Genomic DNA, 13,469 nt, shown 5'->3' on the forward strand with positions numbered 1-13,469 from the left:
TATATATATATATATATATAATCTCCCCCACATGTTTAAAATTTAAATTAATTAATTAATTATAAGCAGCAACAACACTGTGCCCTCAAAAGAAAGCAGAGGGAAGAAGCCTGCTAGTCGTGTCTTATCTGGTGGGGCATGTAAGGGGAGCCAAGAGTTGGTTGTGCTTTACCATCAACTCTAACAACCTTAAAACAAACACAGCAAATACACTGTAGGCCAAGAATGTATGTTGTATTTTTCATGTTTACTCTTTAAAAATATTTTTAGCGGAGCCACCACGAATCCTGACCTCTGCAAACACACTCTATCAGGTCATTGCAAACAGGCCTGCCTTACTGGATTGTGCCTTCTTTGGGTCTCCTCTACCTACCATTGAATGGTAAGTAATGGTCCTATTCTTTGTTTAATACCAAATATTTGCTAAATCCATCCAATGTCTGAATAGTTGTTTTTGTCAAAGACCAGAGAGAGGAAAGGTAGTGAAGAATCCGTCACCCTGTTAATTATTAAATTCATTCATCCATTCATACATATTTGTTAGTTACCTGTTCTGTGCCAAATACTTTCACATACATAATCTATCAAATACTTCCACATACATAATCTATTTAGTAGCACACACTGTCAACCACAGAGCTGCATGGAAATGTTTAAAAACGACTTTCAGGTTGCTGTATCTTGTAGTGCTGTAGACATCACCAGGTGATGGGAGAGAAAGATGAGATGTTCCTGATAATAAAATAGTACTTGGGATGGGAAAGAAGTAACAGTGATAGATTGGGTTCTATAACCTCAAAAACAGACTTATTCCCAGTGTTTATCTTTAGTACGTTTCCCACCTATCTTCCTGGCTTGGATCAGGCCAAGCTCTCCTGTGTCCTTTTAATTCCTGTATTAGACCATCCTTGCACAAATGGCACGGGAGCAGTATCTGACCTCTTCTAAATTCACAAGAGGGTAGGAGGATCATGATCACCATCAACAATGCAAGGCTGATTCTTATGAGCAGAAGTCAGGCAATCCACCACACCACCCTCCAACTTTCTTAACAATTCAGACACCAACTGTCCCTCCCATGACACTCTCTACTTCTCTGCTGGGAAGAGAGAATTATCCACACTGGATAATTCGTTGGAGTGGCCACACAAAACCCACAGATAATACTCACGATTATGGAGTTTATTAGGGAAGTTATAAGTTACAATTCAGGATCAGGAATGCTCAGGTTACAGTTCTTTGATCAGGGCAGTCTCCCCTCAGCCATGCTCAAAGGCAGGTCTCTCTCTGACTCTGGGCCCCTCAGCCTAGCCTCTGCCATGCTCAGGAAAGGGTTGCAGGACTCTTTTAGCTCTGCCTCTGCCAGAGACACCCCACTCCCTCAGTAAACCTGCTGCCTGAAGGCACTCAGCTTTCTCACTCCATAGGCTGGGACGCCCCCTGCACTGTTGACTGCAGAGTCTGCTGCCATTGTTTCTCTGCTGCTGCTACTGCCGCTTCTCGTTTCTCAGTAAAGTGTTCCAGCTTTCTCTGTGTCTCCTGGGTCAAGGAGGTTCAGCACAGGGAATCTTAGGTCCAAAGGATGTGCCACACTCCTCTTCTTTCTCAATGGTAGTGAGATTCCCCCTTTTCCACCTCTGGGATGGTTCATTTTAAGCCTACCATATGGTAAAACTGACTAATCCCCACACTGGGGTTCCATACACCTTCTTACCATTTCCCACCCCAATAAGGGTACCATGTGCTTATTTACATTAGTAACAGCTATCCAATGCCCTTGGTGGGCTGCAAGCACCTCATATTTGCAGAGTCCCACCCAGTCATCTGGTGGGAGTCACAAAAACCATGGCTAGAAGTAATTCACTGCACCACAGCCCCTTTCATAAATTTGTCTCCCCCAGTTTAGCATAAACTGGGGAGGCGACAAGGCTGGGACAGGCAATAACACAGAAAGAGCCAGGAAAGAACATTAGAGCATTCATTTACTGATGATCTATCAGCTGTCAGGTGCTGTGCTGGGCTCCAGCAAGTAATGTGAAAATAAACACAGGTTCAAGATTAAAGGAAGGAACCCTGGTGGTGCAATGGTTAAGTGCTAGGCTGCTAACCAAAAGGTTGCTGGTTTGAACCCACCCAGCAGCTCTGCAGAAGAAAAATTTGGTGATCTGTTTCCATAAAGATTGTTGTTTTTGTTGTGTGCTGTCGAGTTCGATCTGACTCATAGCGACCCCTCTTTGGGTTTCCGAGGCAGTATCACTATGGAAGTAGATGGCCCAACCTTCCTTCTGAGGAGTGGCTGATGGGTTTGAACTGCCAGCCGTCTGGTTAGCAGTCAAGTACTTAGGCACTACGCTATCAGAGCTCCAAGAAAACCCTATGGGGCAGTTCTGCTCTGTTGCATGGGGTTGCCATCAGTCAAAAATCTCCTTGACAGAACCTCACAGCAAAGAAAAGGGTTAAAGGACAGTGCCCCTGTCCCCTGCCTCTGTCATGGGGGAGCAGCACTGATGCTTGTACACATGATTACTAGTGAAAGTGATGGGGTGACACTTAGATGTCTTGGTTGACTTTCTCTCAGTCCTTTCATCTGTCCTCACCTGTCCTGTCTGACACTCACCAGGAAGCTGAATGTGTACCCACTATTTATTCTTTATGTTTTTCTCCTCTGGTTATTTCACTCTTCCTATTTTCAAAAGTACCATCCTTTTAGCCTTGAAACCAAAATCTCTTTTAAGAATTACATCCTGCAGTTACAATTACATCACATTCGGGGGTTGGGGATGACAGAAAGGGCAGTTTTCATTTTGTCCATTTTATCGCCTATCTAGAAATGAGTTAGGTAACAATGCATTTATTAAATTATGAAGCTCTCTTAACAGATATTCCAGTTTAAAGATTTTGTATCGTCAGCCAAATTGTGCAAGCAGCGTTTATCTTTGAATTCTCCAGCTCTATGGCTTGTCTTTACAGGTATCCCACTGACTTATAAGTTTGCAACGTGCTTGCACAAATGTCTCTGAATATGACATTTTAGTGCTGTGTTGGCCTTGAAAGAGGCATTTTCTGGCTGACTTCAAATTATGAATCTTCTTTTTTCTCACTGGGATCATTTCTTTAATGAAGGTTTAAAGGGACTAAAGGGAGTGCCCTTCATGAAGATACTTATGTCCTCCATGAAAATGGAACCTTGGAAATTCCTGTGGCCCAAAAGGACAGTACGGGGTCTTACACCTGTGTTGCAAGGAATAAGTTGGGGACAGCAAAGAATGAAGTTCAGTTAGAGATCAAAGGTAAGGCAGAGGTCATGACTTCTGTTTTCAACTGCTCTATGACTTTGAACAACTTCTTCAACTTTGGCAGTGGATACCACTAACTTTATATTTCAGACCCAACGAGGATCATTAAACAGCCTGAATATGCAGTTGTGCAAAGAGGGGGTACAGTGTCTTTTGAGTGCAAAGTGAAACACGATCATACCTTAGTCCCCACTGTCTCATGGCTGAAGGACAACGGTGAGCTGCCCAATGATGGAAGGTATTTGAAGATGATTTCTTTCCTTTCTCTTTAAGCTGCCATTCAACTAAAGAGTCATTCATTGTACAGTGACTCAGCAGTGAGATTGTTATGTTTCTGAAGACTACAGTCTCCAAAATAATGAGATAAACATTCTCTCCCTACAGTAAAACATTAGGACCAAAAATGCTATCAAGTTATTGAAATAAGACACTGAGAATGTTTGTCTATCTTTGTGTGTTTGTCTCCTCTGTAACTTGGGATGGGAAAAACCCTTCAGGCCTTGCACAATGTTCATTGTTTTGTACTTTGTACAATGAAGCCTTAACAGATGTTTTCATTATCGTTCTACAAATAAGCAGAAATACAATCTCATTAATTGCCAGAATGTGCCTGGGTCCTTGTCAGTACAAGACACTAGCTGTTATTTGGATTTAAAAAAAAAAAAAAAAAAACACTACCATCGAGTCAATTCCAACTCATAGTGACCCTTTAGTATAAAATAGAACTGCCCCATAGGGTTTCCAAGGCTGTAAATCGTTATGGAAGCAGGCTCATCTTTCTCCCGTGGAGCAGCACATGAGTTTGAGCTGCCAACCTTTTGCTTAGCAGCCAAATGCTTTAACCATTGTACCACCAGAGCACCAGAGTTGTTACCTGGGTAGGGAGTTTCATTTCGATTTTATCTAAAGCCAGCGGAAGGGAAAAAATAATAAAATAAAGACAGTAAAGCATTTGAAAGAGCCCAGGCATGCTACGGTCCTTGAATTTGGAACGGGAGAAAGGCCAGACCATTTTCCAGGCAAGGTCCTCCTTTGACCTACTAAGTACACTGAGTTAAATGAATGAATTTTAGCAGTAACAGGGTGGCTACAAGGCTTGCCCCCTGTTGGAAGGAATGCTGTATCCTTGTGGAAGTGGTTCCTGTTGTTTTCATACAGCTGACCTAAACCCGTGGCTCCTAAATTGTGTTCTGTCGCTTACTACAAAAAAAAAAAAAATTACCGTCAAGTGGATTCCAACTCCTAGTGACCCCACATGTCGCAGAGTGGGACTGCACTCTACAGGGCTTTCGAGGCTGGAATCTTTTGGAAACAGATTACCAGGACTTTCTTCTGAGGCACCTCTGGATGCATTCAAACTGCCAACCTTTACAACTAGTAGTCAAGTGTTTACCTGTTCATGTCACCTAGGGATTTGCTTATTAATAGCCCCCCAATAACTTTTGTGAACTTCTCATTATGCCCAGAGCTTTTATCTAGCTCTGTGCTCCAACTGTTAAATTTTATTTGTGTAATCTGAGTTTCTTTCTCTTGGAAATGACCTGAGAAGACATTTTATGACTTGTGAAGTCTCCTTAAAACCACACATCAATCCCATATACTTTGATTTTCAATCCACTGGATAATTTTGCTTGCCTACAAGTAACCTTTATACACTCTAGTGGAGACTGGTGATCTAAGTCTTCCTGTTTCTTGTGATAATATGTCTGCTATTCTTTGCTTTTACGTTCTCCTATGAAAGTTTACAAGGAGCCGTGGTGGCACAGTGGTTAAGTGCTCAGCTGATAACTGAAAGGCTGGGCGCTAGAACCAGAGGTTCTATAGGGAAAATACCTGACAATGTACTTCTGTAAAAATTTCAGCCTTGGAAACCCTATGGGGAGAGTTCTACCCTGTCCTATAGTCAGACTTGACTTGATGGCAATGAAATCAGAGTTTATGCACTTAGTAAAAGTGTCATAAAATGTCTACAATAAATAATAAATTATTGTAAAATAATGGCTTTGTTAGTTGGGTGAGTGGCTTTCAAATCTTTGTTAAGTCTCTTCTTCACCTCCAGTGCCCCTGAGAACTTGAAGGAAGCTCCAGTGACTCCAAAGCCATGGTTGAAAGTCACTGTATCAGATGACTTAATATCCCTTCTAGCCTATGATTTTAATTCAAGTATGTAAATTGTTTTCCAGCTGTAACCATTACAGAAGCAATACAGATTGTGTAGTTTTTAGCTCTGATGCCCTGCAAATCTTTATCATCTTTCTCTTTTACCAAGTTCAGGGGGTTTCTATAATTCAATAAAGCAGTCACAGGTGTGGTTGGCTACTCACCTCAGCTGCCCTGAATGTGTCACATTCACAGGTTCACTGTCGACAAGGAGCATTTGGTGATAGCTGATGTCGGGGATGCCGATGGGGGGACCTACACTTGTGTGGCCAACACGACTCTAGACAATGTCTCTGCCAGTGCTGTGCTTAGCGTTGTTGGTAAGAACTAGAACAAACGCATCACAACCCATTGCCCAATATTAGATTGAAAAGAAAAAGAATAAATATTTAATGTTTGCTTGTTATATGTGTACAGTTTTATAGATGAGTTAAATATCCATGTTTTTCTTTGGGAAAAAAAGTCTTCAAGGCAATAATTTCAGTGTGCATGTACTCTGTAGCAGCACTGGGAGGGAGGATTGGCCATTTATTATATTTTTATAAGCAAGCTAGAGAAAACAATCTACTTTTATTTAAAATCAAGAGTTTTTTCCCCCTAACTTATTACTGCATGTTTATCAATGCCATATCTCCACAGCTAAACATAGAGCTTAGTTTTGTAATTTTAATCATGTGGAATCTTTGTCTTCTTGTGCTATCTTGTATCTTTCCATTACTAATTCTGATTAAAATCCTTTATATTAATGTCCTTTCTAGCTCCCACTCCAACTCCAGCTCCCATTTACGGTAAACTAATATGAGTCTTCTTTCTCTATTTTCTGTCAGACGATTTCATATTTGCAGAAAAAAAAAATATTTTATTTTCTCCATCACATCATTACATTTCTTTTAAGCAAAAGGGCTCCAATCAAGTGTTATGTTGCATTGCCCATTTTCTGCTATCAATCATTCCTTCAATAAACCCTGGAATTTTTCATTGGGTATATCACCAGTCATTTCTAAATATATCATGTATTATTATAAAATCATTTCATCTAATAAAAGTCTCTCTTTAATATAATTTCCTTGTAAAGTAGCATTAGGCTTTTTCAAAAGCTATCATCCACATTTCACAGAATGAAAAAGCTATTTAAAATATCATTTCACAAATTAGGTTTACTTCAGTCCAATAAAAGTTGTTCTGGAAAAATAATCATTGTTTGGTGATTCCATTTTCAGAATATTTACACAGAAACAAAAATGGGTGTTGAGAATAACATTTGGCTTTTGCCTCAAAGAAAACTAATTCACTGTGTGGTAACAAGAGATAAATCATTGAAGAAAGACCAGAAGAAGGATGGCACCCATGTTGTATGATTTTTCTGAGCCTGAAAAATAAATCTGTAATTATTTCTAGAAATATTTTTGTTTACAGAGCCTCATTTTATTTAGCACATAAATACAAACATTAATGTTGTAACATAATCCTCACTTGGATTTTACATTTAAAAAAAAAAATGCCATTGCATCATTTCCAACACATCATTAATTATCTTCTAGAAGCCCTTTCCTTTGCAAACATTCACTGCTTCTTTACTGATAGGAAAAAGGTGTCCATGTTTGTCTATGGCCTCTGCGTCCCCAAGAGCCAGATTGCTACCAGGATCAAGGCTAAGAAAAGACCCAAAGAAGAATGTTAACTCTCTGGGTCTCAGAAACCCCATTGAAAGGGGCAGACATGTTCTGGGGCATCTTTGTCCCAACAAAGTGCCTGTGCCCTGGGGTCTCTGAGAGCAAGCACACCTCCTCAAGTGCCTGCCTAGTGTTTGGGAAATCTGCATATGTGTGCATGCTGAAGGCTACCTGTATAGCATCCATTGTAGAGTTCCCTTTCAAATACCACTCTTCTTCAGAAAACCCCAAGTCTATTGCTGCACATGTTTTAGCAAGAAGATTGAAGGTTTTTTTAAACAGTCGCTTCTATTTGTCTTGGTTTTTCAGCATCTGCTCTTCTCTGCTTCCCATTTATTAGAAATTAAGCTTTGATAGTATATTTTATGCTTGTGCTCATCCATGTTTATGAAGAGATACACACTGAGAGTGCTGACGGACCACACACCTCTGCTTCACTAGTGGTGATTACAAATGATCTAGTCTTATTGAAAAAACAAGCCAGCAGAACTCAGTACTGGGTTGTGTCTGTTGTCCATGTGTGTTCCCAGCAACCTCAGTGGCTTCCACTCATTTCCATTGCATGCCATTGACCATTAGTTGTGGTGCATCTGTAAGATGCCCCCTTTCATAGCATCACAGATAAAGGAGAGCCTCTTGAGGACCAGGGTTAACGCTGATGTGTTTTTTGGTCTACAGATGTTCCGAATCCTCCCTTTGATTTAGAATTGACAAATCATCTCGACAAAAGTGTTCAGCTCTCCTGGACTCCAGGCGATGAAAACAATAGCCCTATTACAAGTATGTGGTGTCATTTGATTTATCTGATAAACGTAACAGCCACTGTTTAAAGAAATTTATAATATGCAACTTAAATTCCTTACAGAGATTTTTACTAGCATAGTCTGTTCTTTACTGATAGGACAAAAATGCATCTATTTATTTGTGGACTCTCTTTAGAGCCAGAGTTTTTCTGTTTACAGCTTCTGGCAGGTGGCTCTAATTAATTGCTGATGATATTAAGAAAGCAAGTGTACTTTTATGTTTAAGATCCATAAGCATCTTGTTAAATTTCTGTCACAATAAGAAGATGAATCTTAAATTAGTTATTCATCTTACACATTACTCTGGGAGAAGAAGGTACTGTAATTCACAATCTATATATTAGGAAATTGAGAATTGGTGAGTAAAGTTGGCTTTTCAAACGCAGAGTTGGTAACAGAACCACGTGTCGACATCAGATCCATTAGTCTCCATCACAGGTCTGCTTCCTTTCCACTGGGCCACTTCAGAATGGCACATTCAGTAATGTCAGCTTCTCACTTTGATGGCCTGAGTCTAGGGAATAAGAGCAGATGCGAGACTATGCAATAAGGACACTGAAAGACCTCAGAATTCTGTGGCCATAGGTAATGGTAGAGGTTTAGTTGTGAAACTGAAAAGATGCTTAAGAGCGCAGACGAACGCCTGAAGTGTATTATTTGCTCAGGTAGATACTATGAGAAGACTCAATTCCTCTCTGATGACTACCTAAGAGTGTTCTAAAATGACATGTGTGTGGATATATTGCGCATTGAAGTAAAGCAGAATAATTTCCAGTGAAATTAAGCAAAAGCTTCTCTGTCTGGTGTCATTTAGTGCTGCTCCTTTCTCAGCTGAGCTTTCAGGGCCTTCATCTTCCAAGCAGCCTGAGTCTTCCTGCTAATTCCACACATTGGCCTGGTGTAACTCTGAGCCTAGGATGCTCAGAGACGCTTTTTACTGACCATAAAACAATGCCATCAGATTTCAAAACATTTTCATTCATTCACTCATTTAGTTACTTATTCAGCATCTATTTATTGAGTGCCTAATATGTGCCAGGCAACATTCTAAAACAAAACAATAAAAAAAATATATATCTGCCCTTATGAAGCTTATATTTTATTTGGGGACACAAATAAGGTGAGATTAATTATTATGTTATGAATACTGCTATCGAATAATGTGTATATGTATACACACACACTTTTCAGATACCCTTTCATGAGAGAAACTACTTACTGTAAGGAGAGCAAAGACAGCCTCCATCTGCTGCTCCTTAGGGATCTGCTTCATTGTTCACACTGAGGCCCATACTCTCCCTGAGCTGCTTCTAGCCAGTGACTGAGCACAGCAAGGCCCTGGGGCTGAGCCAGACCTAGTGCTGGGCTCCTGATGGGCCACCTTTGCTCTGATGCTCCCTGTTGACTGGCTGAGACTTTCCCAGAGCCACAGTGCAGTCAGAGGCACTTCCTGTCCACTCCTCCTTCCTTCCTCCTCTCCTTACAGACATCAGAGCTGCAGCGTAGTCTAAGGTTCTCCCTGCCTACTCCTGTTTTGTCCCTGCTGTCATCCATGGGCCTTTGTCAAGTAAATCTCTTGCACTTCTAACTCAGTCTTTGTATCTGCTTTCTAGAAGGCTCAAGCACATGGTTTGCGATTATGTATGTGTGTGTGTGTACACATGTACCATGGCAAAAAGAAAAAAAAAAAGACAGGAAAAGGGGATGAGGAATAAGGAGAGAGGCATAATTAGGAACAGAGTGGTCAGGATAGGCCATGCTAAGAAGGTAACATTTGAGTCTGTGAGTAAGGACATGAGGAAGGAGTTGAGTCAGCACACTATGCAGTTATCTGAAGGAAGAACTCTTCAGGGAGAGCAAAGAACAGGTGCTAGGAGGCTAATGTGGCTGGAGTGAAATGCGCAAGGGAAAGTGAATCAAGTGAGAAAACCAAAGAGGTAAAAAGTTGGTGGGTGATGGTAGGGTGTGAATGTGGAGGGTTGATCATTGTAAGGGCTGTGGGGTAAGGCTGGAAAGCCATTGGAGGAATATGAGCAGAAAAGTGGTGAGTGGATCACTCTGGCTACTCTCTTAAAAATGGTCCACAGAAGAGCAAGAGTGGAAGCAGGGAGACTAGTTAGGACCACAATTCCCAAACTGCCCTGAGATGCCCTATGGCATCATAGCAAACTCAGGAATACCTCAGGATACATAAGTTTTAAGGAAAACATAGTGACATCTGTCAGGTACAAAATGAACTTGAGTCAGTTTACAGTTTCAACATTACATTGCTGTCATATTTTAATAATGTCATATCTCTGGAAAGCAATGGCTATGATAAAAACCAAGTTGTTGTTGTTGTTGTTGTTATGTGCTGTCCAGTCAGACCTGACTCATAGTGACCCCTCCTTAGGTTTCCAAGGCAGTATCACTACAGAAGTAGATTGCCCAACCTTCTTTCTGAGGAGTGGCTGGTGGGTTTGAACCGCCAGCCTTCTGGTTAGCACTCAAGTGCCTTAGGCACTATGCTACCAGAGCTCCTAAAAACCAAGTACCACATGAAAATCAGTGTGGAACAGGAAATGAGGATGGTGGTGTCCAATACGTTTCTAATGTTTGAAAAGTTGTGCACTGCCCAATAGGTCCTATGTTGATAAGACATAAATCTTTATTAACTTGTATGAACCTAACTAGTTAGTAAATGGAAATTCTACATGGTTCTTTTGGCCTAAGGGAGACAGACAAAAAGAAAAATGCTTACTAAGCCAACATTAAGTGTACCATGAAGCAAAAAAATCTGAGAACTTCTGAATTAAGCGGCTATGCACAATTCACACAGGAGATGGTGATGGCTTGGAATAGGCTGAGAAAGATGGAAGTGTTGAGAAATGGTCAAATTTGGGATATATTTTCACAGTATGACAAACAGAACTAGTGAAAGTTTGAAAGAAGGGAAAAAGCCAAGAACTATAAGGTTTTGAACTGAATTGTCAAAGGGGGGGGGGGCGGGAAGGATCAGATCAGTTTTGGTCACATCCAGTTTAAAATGTCATAATAGACAACAAAGGGAAGCTGTTGAGTCAGCAGTTAGCTATCCAAGTCTGAAGTTCAGAGAACAGTTCTGGGCTGCAGATATAAAGGTGAAAGTCATCAGCTTAAGAGATAGGAGAACACCAGCAAGTTAGAGGGATTGAAAGAAGAGCTCCAACTCTTAAAGACTGAGCCCTATAGGACTACAACACATAATATTTCTAATCATCTTTCTATCTGTCCTTCACAGGATGGTACCTGGCACTTAGTAGGCAATCCATGAATATCTAAATACCAACTTTTTGCACAGGTAGAACATTACCTACCACATTTTCATGGATACAAAATGGTATGCACTGGAAATAAATGTTCCTTCCACTCTGACTCCCAGTTCCTCTGGTGACACCAGTGCTATCAGGGTGTAGCTTCTGAGAGGTATCACACTGACAGCAAGCATCTTTGTATCTATCACTCACAGCATGATGCCTGGTACATAGTAGGCAATCAGTGAATACCTATGTGTATGAGTATCTGTTATAGTAAATGCTTTTTCTTTTACAGAAATGGAGTATCCAACACACATTATTCCACACCCTGCTTGATTTTATTTAACAACATATTTTAGAAATCATTCTGCTTCAATACATCTGGAGCAACTTCATTCATTTTTAAGCTGCAGCGTATCCCATTGTGTGGGTATAGCATAATTCACTTAATCAGCATCCTATTGATGGACATTTAGGTTATTTTCAGTAGGGTGTTTCAATTGCAAACAATGCTGTGATGTGGATTCTTTTTCATGTGTCTTCAAGCATATGTGCAAACATATTTATTCAGAATAAATTGTTAGAAGTTCAATTTCTCAAAAGATATGTAATGTCAAATATTTTTAGACATTCCCAGATTATACTTTATAGAAGATGCATCAATTTACACTTCTCACAAACCAAGTATGAGAATGCCTGTTTCTCTACATCATAGTCAACAAAGTGTGCCACACTTTTTGGTCTCTGCCAATCTGCTATGTGGAAAATGGCATCGCATTATATTTAATTTCTCCTATTATGAAAAAAGAATTGACCATATTTTCATATATTTAAATTTTCCTAGGGATATACAGATCATTTCTGATCAGGTTTAAGTAACCAAACTCAGCATACTAGAGAAGGAATAGCAAATATTATTGGGTATCGTTAAGTATTGGGAATAATGCTACAACTCTGATTAAAAACAAAAAAAAAAAAACCATCTTAGTGAAATTAGTCTTGGGAGTAAAACAACTCACATTTGGCTACTCTTGTTAAATAGTCCCTTTGAGTTATTTCTAGCAGTCAGCCCCTTGGGTGACATTTGAATTTCCTTTTTTTTTTAAATTTTAAATGCATATAAATATCTTTAGAGGAGCCCTGGTGGTCTCTTGTTTTACTACACCATAAGCTCCACATCTCCAGGGCTGAGCCTAGCGCTAAGACTAATGGCTGGTGCTCACTGTTTGATGACTGTGTGAAAGAGGTGCATGGTGCAGATAAGTAATTGTCCACATTTATCTGGATTTTCTGAATTTTGGAAATTAAGGGAAACATAGAGGTTCGAACCCACTCAGCATCTCTATGGGAGAAAGACCTTGAGTTCTGCTTCTGTGAAGATTACAGCCAAGGAAACCCTATGGGACAGTTCTGCTCTGTCACAAAGGGTCGCTGTAAGATGAAAGCTACTTGATGGCATCGAACAGCAGCAACAATGCTGGCATGATTTTAAAAATCAGAATTTCTTTTCTGTTAAAGAAGGGAAAGAGTAGCCCTAGTGGCACAGGGGCTAAAGGCTCAGCTGCCAACCAGAAGGGCAGCAGTTCAAACCCATCATCCCTCCACAGAAGAAAGATGTGGTAGTCTGCTTCCATAAAGATTTATAGCCTTTGAAACCCTATGAGACAACTCTACTCTCCTATAAGGTCACTGTGAGTTGAAATCAACAGCAATGAGTTTGGGGTTTCGAAAAAGGGGAGTCTTATACACAACTGACAAACGACCCTCTCATTTCTGCCAAGTAAATGTCAGTGAGTTTTCATTTGTGACAGAACAATGAAAGGAATACTTACCTAAAGATTAAACAAGAATCAACAAAAATATCTGGTTGATAACTAGCACACAAAGATCGCAGACTCAGAACTATTAAAAAAAAAAAAACACATTGTTACCAGAATGACAGCTTTCCCAAGGAAAGTTATATGGATCACTTTTAAACAATTTTGAGTAACTAAGTTCAGCATACTAAAACCAAAAAAATCAAAACTCACTGCCATCGAGTCAGATCCTACTCATAGCAACCTCTCCTTGGGTTTCCAAGGTGATATGATTACGATGGAAGTACATTACCCAACCTTGCTTCCAAGGAGTGGCTGGTGGATTTGAACCATCAGCCTTCTGGTTAGCAGTCAAATGTCTTAGGCACTACGCCACCAGAGCTCCTGTCAGGATACTAGAGAACAAAATAATAATTTTATATATATATATATATATAGTTACTGC

General features: G+C 40.2%; 1 protein-coding gene across 1 annotated transcript in view; it reads left to right on the forward strand.

Moving 5' to 3' along the window:
• The window catches only part of NRCAM (neuronal cell adhesion molecule), a 92,263-nt gene that overhangs the window by 39,664 nt on the left and 39,130 nt on the right, over positions 1–13,469 (forward strand). Inside the window, exons 12-17 of the mRNA XM_007944281.2 lie at positions 271–382; positions 3,124–3,290; positions 3,387–3,534; positions 5,652–5,776; positions 6,215–6,244; positions 7,808–7,909. Coding sequence (XP_007942472.1) covers positions 271–382; positions 3,124–3,290; positions 3,387–3,534; positions 5,652–5,776; positions 6,215–6,244; positions 7,808–7,909 — 684 coding nt within the window. The remainder of the gene's footprint in view (positions 1–270; positions 383–3,123; positions 3,291–3,386; positions 3,535–5,651; positions 5,777–6,214; positions 6,245–7,807; positions 7,910–13,469) is intronic.

The sequence above is a fragment of the Orycteropus afer genome, unplaced genomic scaffold (genome assembly GCF_000298275.1).
Source record: "Orycteropus afer afer isolate SDZICR_OR568_19922 unplaced genomic scaffold, OryAfe1.0 scaffold00007, whole genome shotgun sequence".
Lineage (NCBI taxonomy): Eukaryota > Metazoa > Chordata > Mammalia > Tubulidentata > Orycteropodidae > Orycteropus > Orycteropus afer.